Below are 17,757 nucleotides of genomic sequence, written 5' to 3'. Positions count from 1 at the left end.
ATTACAGGCAAAACTCATTAAATGGTGTGGCGGGTTGGCCTTGGCTGGCTGCCAGACCTCTACCCAGCCCAGCAAGTGGGGGGCCAGGGGTTTGTATACTACCCTGCTCTAGACTGTACTATTACACAGCAAAGTTGTTTGGCTTCTGCTGGTTTGCTCTCTGTCTTGCCAGGCTGGACCTGGTATCAAACCCAGAAACAACCTTCACAGCTTATCTTTCTCCTCACATGGCGTAGGAGTGAGCGAGAGATTATGACCCTGTTCCTGCTCAGTTTCTTGTCTTAAGTAGCCAAGAGATATCCTCCTCGCTCAGAGAAGAGGTTCAATATCAATTTTTGTCTGAAGTTTAGATTTAATGCAAATGACTCTTTAATCTGTTAATTTCCAAATGCAATCCAAACAGCTGTAGAGGGACTCCACTGCTTAACAGCAGCATCTTTAAGAAAGTTTCCAAGAACTCAGAAATGTCGTGAAACATGGCGCTTGCTTTTAGTATTGATCCGGAGAACACCATTACAAGGAATTTAGTGGTTTGAATACCTGTTTGTTTACTACACACAAGAAAGTTACCACTGCAGTTTCAAAAGTGGAAAACACGGCGACTTTCTTTTTTTGTGTGTTAATGGAGAAATAACAGATGACAAAGTAACATAACCAGCCATTTTATTCCAGTTATTTTACTTACATGCACACACACACTTACACATCGCCTCCAAGAATTGTTACAGGCTTTCAAAATACTACTAGCCATCAAAAATGTTATTAAAAAATCTCAGCTTTTTTCATTAAAAAAGCTGAGATGTTTCAATTTTTGGGCAAAATATTAACATGACATTAGCTATTCCAGTTCTTAGCTGAAATGCTGGTTATGTTCAGAGGAAGAAAGGCATACTGCCAGTATTCTCATTTACCATGAATGTGTAGATGAACATGTTTTTTGTTTTGGCAGAAAAATCTTATTCTGTACAGGTATGCACAGCTTTCATACATAATGTTATCCTCCTCAGTGAATGTAGTATTTGCCGACAAACTCATTTGCTGACATGAGATTTATCATTTATGTTCTATTATAAATCTTTCAAAAGAAAGAATACAGTCAACTTGCTTCTCCACATCTTGTTTTACTGGTTTAAACAAGAATAGGAGTATTTTCCTTTAGGTATTGTGTTCCAGTTTTACAGTGCATATAAAAAGGAGTTCTGCACAGCCTTACTCCAGCTAATCATGGCTAAGCTCCTGGTTCACAGTGCTGAAGTAATAAAGAATTACCCAGTGTACATCTGTCAATCATCATGCAGATGAATTAAAAAGAAGTGCTTCTAGAATACAGGTAGAGAGGAGCTTTTTTTGGTCCTATACAAAGTATATCTTAAGACATTTGTGGTACACTATAGCTAACAAGTACTCATTTAGGAGCATTACAGCTGTGATAAAGTATCTGTCTGTGCATCAGCAACTTTAATCTTAAGAAATACTTGACAGTTCACGTATTCTTATTATCTGCATACACCTATGCTGACTGCTCAACACTAATAACATCTTTTGCTGGGAAAAATTAAATATTCAACTTAACTTAATCTTCAGATTTTTAAAGGTTTCAGCTCTGTGGCTAAAGACCACTCCCCAGGTAAGCACGTTTTTCCTGCAAGAAAATCCAAAGAGACCTTGATTATACAGGTAACCACCATATCTCCTGCAACCAAAGGGGCAGTACACCTAATGAGAGACAGTCACTCACTGTCCTTCCCAACAGCTGTAAGAGAACCATAAAGTTGCTCCACAGAAACAGGGTATTGCTAATCAAGCAGTGCAAGCTGTGTATTTCATTCCTAAGTACGATATTCTTAAGTGACAGGGTGAGTGCCTCCTCTTCCTCCCTCCCAGCACCTGCCAGCACTCTCTCATTTGTAGGCACAGTGAAAGTCATGAAAAACTTGTGTTCTCACAGACCTAAAATACATCATTTATTTGATAGAGCAAGTCAACTAAGTAGCACAGCACCAAGCAACCCTTGCTATGCTTCATGTCTTTGGTACTTAATTTTCTCACTGAAAACAACAAGTGAAAATAAGTCTGTGTTCCTTTTCAACAAGCAAGTTTAATTTTTGAGGCTTTGTTGGTGAAGATTAAGTAGGGACAAAAATCAACACTGCAGAGATTTTACAGTCTCATTTGCAGACACTTGAATATCTACTGTTACAGGAGACAGATTATTAAAAAAGCAGGTTTTATCAAATTTTGAGTTAAAAGACAAACAGGTAGAAGGAGACAGCCTCTGACCAACAAGCACGTGTAAAGATCTATCCTGAAACAATTGTAACTAAATATTGTTTAAACTTGGCAGTCATAGCCAATTCTCATGTTACCAGCATCGGTGAATTCACCTCATAAATTTATAAAAGTCTCTAGTAATGCAGGGAAACATGATACCTGCTAAAGAACAGGAGACAGACACAGGATTTTAAGAATTCTAAGACATCCTTTGTGTCTTCTTACCCCTAATTTTCTGTTGCACAGAAAGGGTAGAAAATAAATGTATCATCTGAGCACTCACCTACCCAACTACATAACTTCTAAAAATCACTTTTTCTCTCTTAAGCCAATACTAAAAAAATGTGTATACCAGCTAAACATAATTATGACAGGTTTTGCTGCTATAGCATTTTTGCTAACGCCTGGTCAGTGTATTCTATGAGATACTCTGGATAAATCTGCTGCTTCTCAAAGATGACAAAGATAGAAGGGTTTGAAGAGTTATTCACACAACTGTCATAGAAGTTTTGGTTGTCCTTCAAGGGAGGCCGAACATAAGAAGAACTACCAAGAGTGAACTCCCCCACCAGCACCCGTGCCAGAAACATGGTCTTGATGTATGAGTCTTCCCTGCAGTAGCAGTCAGAATAAGATGCATCCCGTGCAAAATAGCTTCCTGCAGAAGAGACACCAAGATAGAATTGATAAGACACCAAAATTGCAGGGAAGGAAGTGGTACAGTGTGAAAGCAAATTCATAAGCAAATTCATTAAGTGGTTCATGAACAGCCTTTCCAAAGCCTTCACTTGTCCTGTATGTCCTTCTTAGTGAAAATGACCACTATGTATTACCTACACTTTTATTTTCCACAGCACACATATTAAAAAGCCCCACAAGTAATGTTTTAAATGTTACCATACTCCTCAAAGAGATTCCCTCCTGACCCTAGAAGACCACCTTCCCCAATCTCACCCAACTTGCTCTCCTGACAGAGGCTACTAATACTCATTACAACATTTCTGAGAGTTACAACGTATTCAATTGGATGGGTGGGTAATCAGTCAGCCTGTATCTTGGCTACTCCACTTGGTATGTTGATCCTTTCCTGTATGCAGGACAATGTAAAGGAATATAGTTTGCTAACAAGGCAAAAAGCCTGTAACCAGGATGGCATTTACATTCCTGGAAAAAAAACCAAGTAATGTCACGTTGCTTTCCTGTAGGAGCTTGGAGAAAGTGGAACAGAAGTAAGCCTGGACCCTAGGAGAAACCATCCCTAGAACTAGCCTCTCCTAAGCTTATCTTTTCTTGCAAGGACAGAGTGGGACATAAAGAACAAGGCCTTTCAGTATGCGTTAGCTCCAAATTATCATTGCCAAAGTAAGTCAGATATGTTGTCCACATCATCCCAAAGATAAGTCCTAGATTGGCCGAGTGCCCTCCTTCTAACTTCATGCCTCTGCAGTAACTACTGAGAGTTTTTTAGCAAGTCTAGTGTTAATGAAAGAGCTGAAAAACAACCTTTGCCGTAGACTGTCCCATGAACGCCACAGATCCTCCAGTCAAAGTTTTGCTGACAGATGGCATCAATGTATTTTTTACTGGTCCCATGAAATAAAAATCGCTCATCCACAGTCTTTCCACCATTGCTCTTCTGCATTTGTTCCTTCTGCCTGCAGTAAGAAGCAGTATCTTTGCAGTTCCACGGTGGCTGTACCCAGACAGGTTCCAGCCATACTAGCACTCAGAAATTATTAAAAGACTAAATTATTAAGTAATAAATTTAAAGTATTAAAGAATACATTCTGAAAATCCTTGTGTTAAGGTCTAAACTTGGGGCATACAGGGTATCTTGCTGTCTAGCTGTGTACAAACATGCTTTCATTACACACAAATGCCTCCAGATATTTAATAATAAAAAAGCTTTGTATCATTCATTGCCTGTTGGGAGAGGGGTAGGAATCTTAGCTTTTTTTTTTTTTTTTTTTTTTTTCTAAACAGGAGTTCATGTTAAGGCTTTCCCTCAGTGAATTGTGCATTTAATTTTGAAGGCTGTTTCAGTTTTGACCAGCTACAAACCAGTGTTTGCACCAAATGCGACTAATTACCAGCTTCAAGGCTTCAGTGGAAGGCAGCTGTCCTGGACACAGGCCTGGCAGAAGTCAGAACCGCTTACTTGGGAGCAAGGATTCCTCCCACAGAGCTCATCTGACTATTCTAAGCTCTATGTCTTGACTGAGTTTTGGTTTTGTCTGTACCTCTTTATCTACATGTTGATCCTGGCTAGGTATTTCAGTGGAGGATGGAAGCAGATCCTTAAATGCAGCTGCATTTCAGGAATGCTCATGTCTATCTTTAGCATACAGCTAACTGCAGAAAAAACAAACTAAATGTACACATACCAGAGCAGTATTTTACACATACCATTGATACAGTTCCCAGAGAGATGGGTTCTGAACTCTACGAATCCTTTTAATAACTGTTTTGGGCATTGTGCGTTGAAAGTCCACTTTGACTTTCTTGTATTCTTCAGAAGAACTGTCAAGCTCAATCAGCTGTAAGGAAAAGATTAAAAAGCTACTCTCATCTTTTACTAAATCATAACAAAGCTACCCTACCTAGTGCACTACTAAGACCTTTAAAGTCTTTTCTGTGAAACAGAGGTACAGGCAGCAAAAATACTCTTGGAAAAAATGCAGATTAGAGAACGCTGCTCTGTAAAAGTGAGCTCTTACCTAGGGAACATTAACTCCTGGGGTTTAAGGCACCCAGGCTGCTCTCTCACAGGACATTAAAGGAGCTGCATGCTTTTGTGTAGCCACCCCGCCCCTTTTAATATTTGGACCAAAATATATTTGCATGTATATATCAAACAGTACCTAAATACATAGAAGAAAAGAGCACATAAATAAAAGAAGGACAGAAAATTTATGTTGCAACAAATCAAAGAGTACCTCTACACTCATGCTTTTTAAATCTTTGTAGTTTATAATCCCTACAGCCAGTGAACACAAATTGCACTGCCTGTTATGTTTTTACATAAATTGAAAAGGCTTTATTTAATCAACCATTTTAGGGAAGAGTAGGGACACACCACCAAAAGTCAGTCCTGAAAGCAAGCAAAGTTTTGTACTTGCATGTTTTCCCTAGGAACATCAAGAACGTCAACGTTAGCCTTCCCTATTTTTTATTGATAATTTCTTGAGGATTTGCATTTTGCAAGTTAGTAATTTTCAAGCTTCATATAAGAAGATCTTTTCCATAGGTATTGTTACTAGAGTTGACAGAGGTGGTGGTGGAGGCAGGCAGGAAGTCAGCAAGGTAAACCATGCAGATATCAACTGGGTGTGTTACAAAGGTAAACAACTTCAGTCCACTGGAGTTATGGTACATTTTAATAAATGATCCCAGCCTGAACTCTGGTCATTTCAGCAATGCTCCATAGACGTGCAACAGTGTATTTAAACACAGCTCAGGGAATGGCTACCCTGAAGTTCACAGGCATGATTTCTCTCTGATGCTTTAGCACATGTTGGATTTCAAAGGTATGTATCTTGGGCACCAGTAACGGTGTTGCTAATGCAGCCTAAGCTTCAGGCAAATTTGCCAAGCAAAGGGATAAGCAGTAGCAGTGAAAGCCAATGTTGCCACAGTTACAATGCCACCATTTGTTAAGTTTAAATTTGGGACTAGTTTCACCTCTTGGTCTGCCCAGTGTGGTATCAGGCTCAAATTTACCAACACCGCATTACATTACATAAGAAACAGTCATCTACAAGCGCACAAGAAACACTTGAACTTGTGATGTAACAAACCTGTATGTGACAAAACTGACAGAGAAAAAAAAAAAAGCTCCAAACCTTGAATCCTAGTTCAGGCAGGGCAGATTTGTCCCAGTGAGCTGGAATGCCCTTAAACTCTTCTGTATGTTTAAAGCCCCTGTTCATTACAAGACATTACAAATAGGTAATCAAAACAAAACAAATCCCTACATTTTATATACATATGATACTAAACATTTTTGCCAAGTTTAGGGATAATATAGGCAATTGAACATATTCAGAAATATCTCAAAATCGTCTTTTCAGTTCAGTACATGACAATATTTGTTCCAAATCATCATGTCAAGACTTACGGCAGGAAGCAAGATGCCAAATGAGAAAACGAATTAGATGATACACACTGAACTAAACATGAAGCCAGTTCTCTTAGTTGCAAAGAGTTGAATGTATACATAAAAGCTCTGCCTCACTGGGGTAGATAAATAAAAACGCATCCAGTATTATATCAATGTGACAGAAACAGGATAGATACAGCCCTCTACTTCCACCCCAATTTCAGTTGGTGTGTTTAGCTGCTCTTTTCTGTGTTAAGCAAGCACTGTGTGCTACAAGGGAATGCGTAAAAAAAGTTGGCTGTTACATGCAATTATATAAAACTTCTCCCCTTGCAGACTCCCACCTTTTGCTCCACTTGTAACAACGACTATTTTCCTTTCAGATTGTCTGGTTGTTCTCAAAAGAATTGTTTGTAAACTTGTACTTAGCTTTGAAAATTACTGATCTTAGATGTCAGAAAGGGCTAGTAGGCATAAATGTTACTGCTTCCGTCTGTATCAGCTGCTCTAGTAAGATAGCTCCCTACAACGTTGCTACATGTTGAATTATTTTCTGTGCTTCCACACTTTCTGTAGCCAAGCCCAAACTTCCTTCAGCCCCAAGGGCTCCTGAGTTCCTTGAAAACTGTTGGCCAGGCTGCTATACTGCCCTGGCTAGACATTGTTGTAGGAAAGGTATGTCCCTTCCCCTCTCAATTTCTTTTACAATTGCCTTAACAGCTACTCCTTCACCTTATTTACACCCTTGGAAGACACTGCATTCAAAATGCACTAAATCCATCACAGCAGAATGAGCAGTTGCAGTTTACCTTGCTCTTGTCTTTTCTACCTCTGTCTGAGAGATAAATTTAGGTCTTCTGCAAATCTCTCTCTCTGTTGTGTAGCGAAGGTTTTTCTGAATCATGGCTGGGAAAATAAAAATAATACCCTGAACAATCAGATGTTTTTAGAAAGCCTTCACACTGCAGCAAAATTTGCCACTAAGTTGTTTTGTCAAAAATGTTGACAAAAGGGCACTGAGCTTTTTTTTCTTGCGACACAAAGGGAAGTCAGAGCAGGATGTGAAACCCACTGTCTGTCTGTATAAACCACCAAGAAGGATTTCAGTTTCAGTTTTGCTCTTAACTTTAGAAGGAATGATAGACAACAGTAGCTATTTTCCTGTCATTGTTCCATTAGCCACACTTAACTGAAAAGGATCATTGTAAAGTAAGTATCTACTTTTGCTCCATGGATTGCATCCCCTCCTTCTCAATTTGCAAGCAAGATACTGTTTTCCTACATGTAGTTGTAGATTTCAAACCCCATAAACACAACCTAACAGCTATCACAGGCCATTAATTTTTATTGACCACCAACAGAAACAAGTCACAGCAACCTGAATTTTAGAGGCATTATTTCTGGATCTTGGAACCTCTGTAGTTACTGCCACATCATACTAGCAACTAAGAGTCAGTAGCAGTGAGGAGAATGAGGCCTCATCTTCAGAGAGAGACACAGGAAGAAAACAAACCAACCAACCAACCCGTTGCCACCACCAACCCTAGAAACTAAGTTTTAGAAGACATCTACATTGTGTATGTTTGCCTAAGTTACTAAAAAAGCCCAAACCTTAGAAAAGGGATTGATTTACTATGCAATTTTCCCTTCTAAGCCAGACAAGTTTCCCCAGCCTATAGAGAAGATTACAGCATTGCTTTCAACTGAATCACAAACAACATATCACATGCCATTTCTGCCTGTTTGGGTTTTTTTCCATGCAGAATGAGATAGTAGTGGAGAGTTAGATCAAAGGCAATTACACCAAAATGACAGTCTAGGCAGGCTGATTCCCACCACCACTGTTCCCCATGGTTTTTGAAAAGGATACCTGGAAAGGCAACAGCTCAGAGAGCTCAGAGAGGACAGTGCCCTCACAAGTGGCTTAAATTTCCTGAACTCTTGGGAAATACATCTGCCTACTTTGACATAGTCAAGGTATTTCTTCAGCCTTTCCAGACAGGCAGAGCTATGAAAAGAAAATAGCTACATAAATCTTCCAATGCTAAGGAGGATTGTCTGGACCCTACACCTTGCCCAAGTATTTGTTTTTCTGCAAGCCAGTGATTAAAGCAGACCAGAAGCAGGCTTACCAAGTCTTCCAGAAGTTTCTCACGATTTGTGTTGGTGCTAGCATCAATGGCAATGTCACATTTGGACTTGCTGGCAGACATTTTGAAACCTAGCACAAGAACTTCTCAGAAATAAAAGGGTTGGAGGAACAGGAATGCCACTTTGCTTATGTGAACAGCTCTTATCCTGAGAACTTTGACAGAGTCTCTGCCTCTGTAAGCATTGCAGTTCAAAGTTCAAATTTCTCTCTCCTATCTCCTGTAGTAATGTAGTTTAAAACCACAAAAGACCTGGGAGGGAGGGAGGGAGGGAGAAAACAAAAAACCAAAGCAAATGGAACCTACCTCCAAAATTGAGTTCATATTCATGTTTTCCAGCTTTGAAGTTCAGCTTTGGGGAACATTTGGCTATATAAGCTTTCTCCAGGTCATCACTGGAGACAGTGGCAGCTTGATGATCACCATCCTGTCAGGCCAAAACCAGAGGAAAAAAAAAAAGATTCTCCTGGTCTGTTATATACAAGCAAGTTTAAAACCCAACAACTGTCGTGTGGTATGGTGGTTGCAGTATGTATCAGCTTTTGGGCGTGATAGCAGCTATCATGGCAAAAGCCATGTATTAAGCAGTTGAAATTGCCCCTAAAACAAACCAAGCAGTGTTATGAAGCCTAAACTTACACTGCAAAGTGCATGCTGTAATCGCTACTACTGAGATTGCACATTCACCAACCAGACCTTAGCAAAGACGCACAGCATACTACTGGAACCTCAGAAAAGGAAGGTTAGTCAGGAGCAATGAAAAGAATGTATTCATGTGATCCTATCTGACAAGACTCACTGAAGAATTCTCTGTCAATAATATTTGTGACTCACCAGTGAGCACTCCTGTACCTGAACCAATCAAATTCACAGGCAAAAGATCCCATTAGGCCTCTAAAGTCCCTCCTACAGTGTAAGTGAGGGAGGGAGGGGGTGACAAAAGAGGGGGAGGTTACAAACACTGTGCACTTTTCAGTAGTTCTGCACTTTTAACACAGAGTTGAGAGTATCCCCATTTCTCCACACTTACTTTTTTTCCATACTCCTGCCACAGGCCATATTCGTCTTTCCAGTACCAGATCCATTCTGTTGTAAGAACGAAGTGAGGGGGTTTGGTCACAGAGGAGGCTGTAGAAAGACGTCTAACCTTTGCAAACCCACAGCGCATATTCAGAAAACAGATACATGACAAGACAGAGCCACTTTCAGTAACACCATTATTAAATCTATTAGAAAAAAAGGAGAAAAAAAAAATCAGAACTGTTTGTGAAGCTTTACATATAGGTTCAGAAGTCCACCACAAATTTGCAAATTAAGTCAACATCACTCAAAAGCAGAACACAAACCTGCAGTTTCCACAACAATCCTAGCTCTGTCTTGTGGCTGTACATATTTTGCATTACAGTATTACGTCTCACATTGGTTCCATGGGCGGTAACCATTATCAACTCGTAAATTAGTGAGTTACATAAGGTGAATAGAAACAATGGAAAATGTACACTGCCTTCTTCTTGCTAACCAACTATATTCTAAACAGAACACTGTCATAACTTAGGCACCGCTTCAAAGAGCCTCTAACATAACATAAGAGGGCTAGGTAAATTCTCCAGCATGGGACACAGCACACTGCTATGAGCCCCTTTCAATATCCTCTACATGCTATATAACCAGTTCCAAACTCTTAAAGATATTTCCATTTTCTTAACGTTCTCTGCACCCGAGAATATCTATATCTCCAGGTACACAAGGTATTCTACCAGTTCCACAATACGGACTGGGGGATAAGGGGGCAGGAGGGGCAAATCTCATGCTACCTTTCCATCCTCCAGCTCAAAAGGTGAAAGATAAGGTTACTTCTAATCGTGGAGTCAAGCTGTGTATTGACAAGCTCTAACCAAAGACAGATTCCCACAAGTATTATTATTAGGTATTCAAAAAGCGAGTAGACGGGGTACTTCAGGACATGGTTTAGTGGGCATGGTTGATGGTTGGACTCGATGATCTTGAAGGTCTTTTCCAACCTAAATGATTCTATGATTCTAAGTACTTGTGATAAAATCACCATTCTCTGCAGTTTTCCAGCCATTCTTAGTGAGGATTAAGACCTCCTGTAGTAGCAGCAGTAGGAAGTATTTATACATTTTTTCATAGCAAAGAATACTAGAGTCTATGGGTCAGTCACATAAAATAACTGTGGTGGATTGACCCTGGCCAGCAACCAAGCACCCACACAGCTGCTCGCTCACTCCCCCTCCCCTGCACAACAGAGGGTAGAAAATAGGAAGGGCAAACGCAGGAAAAGTTCTGGGTCAATATAAAGGCAGTTCAATAAGTGAAGAAGGGGTTGGGTGTGAATAAACAAACAAACAAACAAATAAATAAAGCAAAGCTAATCGCTCGCCATCTCCCCAGGCAGTCTAATGCCCAGCCAGCCTCCAAACAGTAGCCACCTTGGTAACCAAAAACCCAACCCTCTTCTTCTTCTGCCCCAGGTTTTATTCCTGAACATGATGTTACATGGTATGGGAGATCCCTTTGGTCAGTTCAGGTCAGCTGTCTCAGCTGATCCTCTCCCAAGCCCTTGCCCACCCCCCAGCCTACCCACTGCAGAGGAGATCGGCTGAGTCGGAAAAAGAGAAAGCCTTGACTCCGGGCAAGCACTGCTCAGCAACACCTAAAACATTGGTGCATTATCAGCACTGTTTTAGTCAAAAATCCAGAACACAGCACTATACAGGCTGCTATGAAGAAAGTTAACTCTATCCCAGCCAAACCCCGTATGGTAACCCAGAGAGCCCTATACGGACTCCAGGCATAAGTAAGTCACAATGGATCCGATCTCCGGCACCAGTAGATCAGCAAATAGAGGTCAGTAGAAGAATACCAAATGAAGCTACTTATGCCATGACTGCAATAGAATTGTAGCAGTTTATAGCCACTAAGGGCCTGGTCCAATATAGCAAACTCCAAACATTATTAAGTTCTGTAAGAGTTTATACCTGGCATTACTGGGATCACAATATGCTTTTTCTATTTCTTCCATATTCTTCAAGTCCTTCCAGGTATTACCATCAGAGATCTGCCATCTATATGGCAAGTGAAAATGAGTTCTGATACACTTGTCTATAAAAGTTTAAAAAAAAAAAAAAAAAAGTAGTAAGAGATGCATTGTTTTTTACAGGCTATGAGAAAAACTCCAACATTTCAGGGCTGTACACCTAGCTGATGAAAGTTTCAAATGCATAGCTAGGGAAAGTGTTCACCTATGGAATCATTACCAGCAGTAGTTTAGAACTTTTCAGCGTGAGAAAGCAAAACTTAATTTTTGAGCTTAGGCAGAAGTTCAGTTTCTGTACCTACTAGATTCTCTTTGTGCATCAAAATTGCTAGCAGGAACTCAATGGTGAAAGACCATTCTGTCTTCTTGGTTTGAGAGACATAAATTTACAATGAATTGAGATCACAAACTTGTACGAGACTATTATTTCATATATAGAATAACAGTGTAGATTCTAACATCTATGCTTAACCACTTAGTCCCAAAGTGGTATCACTGAGGGGAAAAAAAAAAAAAACCAAACCCCAAACCCACAACAATGCTTAGTTTTAGCATAGGAGATAGTTCATTTAGAGACTTCAAGAAGTCTCTAAGGGTTCAGGCCTCACCAGGAACAAGAGTAGTGGTAGCAGTGGCCCAGGTATCACAAGCGTCACTCAGAAATCATTCAAAGAGTCAGTATGCAGTCATTCCACAATAGGAGTGAAGATCACATCACCAGTACACATATGTGTAAACTTGAGGCTAGCTTTCATAGTAGAACAACAGGCAACTTCACTACAGGGAAAGTCAAGGAGACTGCACTACACTGTTCATATGAGAAAGTGTGCAGTACATCAGGGAGCTACTACAGGTCCAAGAATATCAAGAAGGAAAAGAATGACAAAAGGACAAGAAGAAAGCTGGCACAGCAGCTTTTTTCCTGGACAAGTTGAAACATTTTGAAAGGGAGACAGCTTGGACAGAACAGAAGAGTGCTAAAAGAAACAAGGAAGAATGTAGAATTCAGAGTATCTTTTGTAGCTATTTGAAATGGGACTCCTATCATTCAGCAATCCCTAAGTGAACATAGGTGGAGTAGCCAATCTCCAACACAGGCAAATATTATACATTTCAGAGTAAAACAAAATAGCTCCTTTGTTTGGTACACCAGGTAGGTCAAACACTTTCCTACCAGCACTCAAGGTTACAATGAGATTTAACTAAAGGTAAGCATAAGCTCTGAAGTTTCCCCTTTCTGTGAAAGATGTCTATCGCTTTATAAGAAAAGGAAAATAGACTGGACTGGCTACAGTCACAACCTACCTTTAAAGCCACAACTTCTGTACAGATGATATAAACAGATCTGTTCCAATTCATCATCATTTGCAGTTGAGGGCTCTCGGCTAGAGCTGTGTTTTCTCTCTAGAGGGGGGAATTATAAGCCTTATTAATACACTTTGTTTCAACAAGCCCTCTTAAAAGTACACCTATGGGTAGGGATGATGCCTAAAAACTGTGTTTATAACTACATAACTGCATTCAGCTCCAGAAAGACACTGAAGTCTTTTATAACCTTGTATACTCAAAAGTCCTATCCCTTTATCCATCCTTTCTGAACTCGACTTTCATGTCTGTAACTGCTAAATTCCTCACATAGTTTTTAGCTATCACTGCAAAATAAGAATAGAATCCAATGCCTTTACATTTCTAGATGGGCTTGAGTTAACCGTGCATTCCACAGAGCTGTCCACATTGGCAACTACAAAATCCAAACTCTAAAAATTTGATATTTCTGCAAACTAAAGCAGACCTGGAAACAAAGAAGGGAAGAAGGAACTGCAGGGAGAATAGCAGAGATGAACACACACTTTTGGATTTCCCATTCTGTTATCCTTTTCTTTCCTGCTAAATTATACTTAACTTACAATTCTAAGGAACTTCAAAAGAAAAGAACAAACAAAATATTACATCTCTGAGAAGTAACTAGGATAGCGTTGTCTGTGAATTCTTGTGCTAGACAATCACTACATTAAAAAAAAAATGGATAAAATAAAGTAGTTTATGATCACACAAGTAAACACCACTCCTATTCTCTACCCTTGTTTATGTTTTTTTAGCAAGAAAAAAAAATTCTCGATCTCCCTATTTCCAGTTTCTGATATGCTTTTCTAACCCCAAATTTAAGATTTTTGTAAACACCAAGCACTTTATTTCTCAGGAACCCATAATGCCTTGAAATCCACTTCACTTGTCAAGACACAAATCTCTGTCAATGAGATAAGTGCAAGGTCCCTCCTAAAAGACACATCGAGATGTAAATTCAGTTTTCTTTTTCTTAATGACATCTGTGAGAATGTTACATTCACTATAGTGACTCTTCTTCTGATGTTTTCAAAAGATGGGGTTATTTACCTTTGCATGGTGAAGACTTGGCATCTTCTGTGTCATACGTGTTCCTGTTGCCATTTTTTATATCATACATATTCCTATAAATGGAGGGTAGTTTCTCAATAATGTTTGAGCTCATTCCCTGTCTCTCCAGTTTCTCATAACATTCTGACTTTAAGAAGTCATGGGATCGCTTGCAGCTGCTGCCAAATCTGCACTGTCCCCGCAAAAAGTACTGGCAAACATGTAATTTGGTGCAGATCTTTTTATAGGTACAAGATCCATAAGGTCCATCACCTTTGTTATAATGCAAGCAGACCTTGGGCAGAGGAAAAAAAAAAAGAATTTAAAGATTAAAGTATGATGTGCTCATATAGACTGTTTGAATTAATGGGTTTTAAATTTTTACAGCTACGTGTTTACATTTGCATTTAAAAGACTTATACAAGTTTCTTCTTTCTTCTTGTTTTCCAAATGATTACTTGATAGTTTTTCCTTTTCCCTACTAATTTCTAGAAAGACCTTTCAAGAGACAACAACCATCTTACAGACATTCTCAAGCAGGTGAGATTTTGTTCTAAGTCACATAGATGTAGGATAGTGGATTTTATTGGGTTACTACCCAAACTCTTTGGTTTTCTAGTTTTGGAATAGTGAACTTTTTGACCTAAACTTGATGGTATGACGTACTGGATCTGGCTGGGATGGAGTTAACTTTCTTCATAGCAGACCATACCATGCCCTGTTTGGATTTGTAACCAAAACAGTGTCAACAACACACCACTGTTTCAGCTACTAATGAGCAGTGCTTGCACAGTGGAAAGGCTTTCTCTTTTTTTCCACTCTACACCCCCCCCCCCCCCGCCCCATGTAGGCTAGGGGTGGGCAAGAAGCTGAGAGAGAACACAGCTGGGACAGCTAGCCCAAACTGGCCAAAGGGATATTCCATACCATATAATGTCATGCTCTAAAATAATAAAAAAAGGCGAGGTGGGGAGGGGGGGTCCTTTTTATAAGGTGGCCCTCGCTCAGAGACTTGCTGGGAATCAGTCTGCTTGCAGGAGCTGGTGACTAACTTCCTTTGCAACACTTGTTTCCTTCCCAATTTCCTCCACTTGCTAAACTGTCTTTATCTCCATCCACAAGTTTTGTCACACTTGTTCTTTTTGTTTTCTCTCACCTGTCCTGCTGGGACCAGGGGAAAGGGGAGTGAGTGAGGGGCTGTGCAAGTGCTTAGCTGCCAGCTAGAGTCAACCCACTACAGAGGAGAACAGAGGATGCAGATTTAAAATTTTAGATTTGCATTATGCTAACTAAACTGACACCTAACACCTCCACCTAGCATCAAGCCTCTTCCACTTTGTGATGCTCACTGAAAAACAAGGCTAAGAAACTGTCATAGTACTACTCACCTCGGGTAAGAGGGAAGGGTCATTTTGAAGCAGAAGCTGGCGAAGTTCATCACTGTTTAAATTCTCAAGTCCATACCATTTTAGAACACAGAGATTGTGGTCCGAGTGGAAGTTGTGAACAAACTTGCATTCCTTCCTACAAGTTAAGAAACCCAAGTGCAAAATGAGTAAAACAGACTAGCACTGTTTTGCTACCCATTGGTATTACACTATACAGTTTAAAAAGCACACCAAATTCGCCAGTTGCAGAAAAATCTGTAGCGCTCCTTTATAAAGTAATTATGTGATTTACTAAGCAGATTACATAATTACTCTGACGATAATTGCCACGCTATTTCTGATTTACAGTCATTATAGCATTAGTGTAGTCTGACAATATTGGCATTTTTGACCTGCGGCTCACAGCCACGGCTAAGAAAACACCAAAACGCTGGAGCAACCCTCCCTCCCACTCAAGTCAATAGGCACGTTCCCCAACCTCACGCAGCCCAAAGCGCTGAGATTTGCTGTGTGCGGCCGGGTGTGCGGGGGCGGGGGGGCCCTGAGCTTTCCCCCTCGGACGGGCCCTGCTGGAAGCCCCAGAAGCAGGGGGGTGAGCTGGGGAGGAAGTGTTGAAACCCAAAGTCTGTGAAACAACCGCCGGTGCCTCTCTCTTTTGGGGGAAAAAAAAGAGGGGGGGGGGGGGGGAATTTCCGACACGGAAAGGGCAGCAGGGCCTTTACTGAAGGCTCCTTGCACTGAAGGGGGCACGGCGAGCCCAGGGCCGAGCCCCCCCCCCCGGGACGAGCCGGCTCCAGGCCCGAGCTCTCAGCCCGCAGCGAGAGAGGGGGAAGCGGTCGCAGCCCCCCCGGCTCGTTAAAGTAACAGACTTTTCCCTCCGAAACACTTATCTTTCCCACAAACGCGCTGCTCAACGGCAACCGAGCAGCCACCGCAGGCCGCAAGCAGCGGCCCGCCCCGCTGCAGGGCGCGGGCGGCTTCGCGGCTCCACAAAGCCGGGCGAGGCCCCCGTCCCCGCGGGGAGGAGAAGCCGCCGAGGCCCGGAGGGGGAAAGGGGGCTCCGCGGACATCAACCGCGCCCGGGGGACAAGGAGCAGCATACCCACCCCGGGCAAACGGCCCGCCGCGGGGCTCAGCCCCGCCTGCCCGGCCCGGGCAGCGCCGCGAGGGTCCGCGCCGGCTAGCCCCAGGCCGCAGAGGAGGCGATGGAGGTGCCCCGGGCCGCCCCCCTACGCCCCTCACCTCGCCTGCTGGTTGCGGCAGAGCCCCTTCAGGTGGTACTTGCAGAGGTGCAGCCGCCCGCATTGCCCCTCGCAGCCCGCGCCGTGCTCCTGGCACAGCCGCACCGGGCTGGTGGCCACCACCACCACCGCCGCCGCCTCTGCCGCCGCCCCCGCCTCGCCGGGCCGCCGCACCAGCGTGAACCGCTGCGCGTCCCTCAGCGCCAGCGCCAGCAGCTCCGTGCTGGGCCGGCCCGGCAGCCGCCGCTGGAGCTCGCCCTGCTCCAGGCAGCCGCCGCTGGCGCACAGCACCCGCAGCGCTTGGGCGGCGAACGCCATGGTCGCTGCGAGGTTGCCTTCCCCGGCCGGAGCCGCCCTCGGCGGGTCGGTCCCGGCCAACCCCGCCCCGGGACGCTCCATCCGTCGGGGCGAGGAAAGGAAACCGAAACCCGGGCCGCGGGGATGGCCGCCCCGGGGAGGGGCCAGGGGCGGAGCGGGCTGCGCTGCCCTCCCGCGCCGTCCTCAGGCGCCGTCCCGGTGCCGCCGCTTGTTCCTGGCCCGGGCGGGAGCTGCACTGAGGGGAGAGCTCTGAGGGGAGAGCTCTGAGGGGAGCTGCCCTGAGGGGAGAGCTCTGAGGGGAGAGCTCTGAGGGGAGCTGCCCTGAGGGGAGAGCTCTGAGGGGAGAGCTCTGAGGGGAGCTGCCCTGAGGGGAGAGCTCTGAGGGGAGAGCTCTGAGGGGAGCTGCCCTGAGGGGAGAGCTCTGAGGGGAGAGCTCTGAGGGGAGAGCTCTGAGGGGAGCTGCCCTGAGGGGAGAGCTCTGAGGGGAGAGCTCTGAGGGGAGCTGCCCTGAGGGGAGCTGCCCTGAGGGGAGAGCTCTGAGGGGAGAGCTCTGAGGGGAGCTGCCCTGAGGGGACAGCCCTGAGGGAGACCCCAGGCCCGGCCCCGGGCGCTTGAGGTGGTGTCACTGCCCGCCAGGCCCGAGTCTCCCTTCAGCTGCTGAGATACTCCCAGGAAACCCAGAGTCACCCAAAAGGCTTTGCTTATCTCTTCAAGTGGGTTTGGGGTGTGGTTTGTTTTGTTTTTCTTTAAGCTGACCGCAGGGAGTGAGGCACAGGCGGTGGTACAGCGCGAGGGCACTTCCGTCTCCCTCCTCCTGATGATTTTGGGGATGTATGGG

At 43.2% G+C, this 17,757-nt stretch overlaps 1 protein-coding gene across 3 annotated transcripts; it reads right to left on the bottom strand.

The window, feature by feature from the left end:
- Positions 1 to 646: 646 nt before the first annotated feature.
- On the bottom strand, positions 647 to 17,233 carry LOC115352617 (protein mono-ADP-ribosyltransferase PARP12-like). Of its 3 annotated transcripts, none has more exons than XM_041129609.1 (12): positions 16,603 to 17,228; positions 15,361 to 15,496; positions 13,973 to 14,267; positions 12,884 to 12,982; positions 11,520 to 11,643; positions 9,551 to 9,746; positions 8,827 to 8,947; positions 7,180 to 7,276; positions 6,069 to 6,192; positions 4,678 to 4,808; positions 3,775 to 3,926; positions 647 to 2,929 (listed from the first exon to the last, which is right to left on the bottom strand). In XM_041129609.1, exons 1-12 carry the CDS (start codon positions 16,998 to 17,000, stop codon positions 2,655 to 2,657), a joined length of 2,148 nt encoding a protein of 715 aa, XP_040985543.1. In that variant the 5' UTR covers positions 17,001 to 17,228; the 3' UTR covers positions 647 to 2,654. The 3 variants fall into 3 exon arrangements, 2 of the variants coding, with proteins under 2 accessions (XP_040985543.1, XP_029896942.1); XM_030041082.2 differs by having other exon boundaries at positions 6,114 to 6,192; positions 16,603 to 17,227; XR_005934241.1 differs by having other exon boundaries at positions 2,821 to 2,929; positions 3,775 to 3,996; positions 16,603 to 17,233.
- Between the last annotated feature and the right edge of the window lie 524 nt (positions 17,234 to 17,757).

This window comes from Aquila chrysaetos, chromosome 17 (assembly GCF_900496995.4).
Source record: "Aquila chrysaetos chrysaetos chromosome 17, bAquChr1.4, whole genome shotgun sequence".
NCBI classification, from domain to species: Eukaryota; Metazoa; Chordata; class Aves; order Accipitriformes; family Accipitridae; genus Aquila; species Aquila chrysaetos.
Note: the sequence above shows the minus strand (reverse complement) of the source record. Positions and strands in the feature narration are given on the sequence as shown.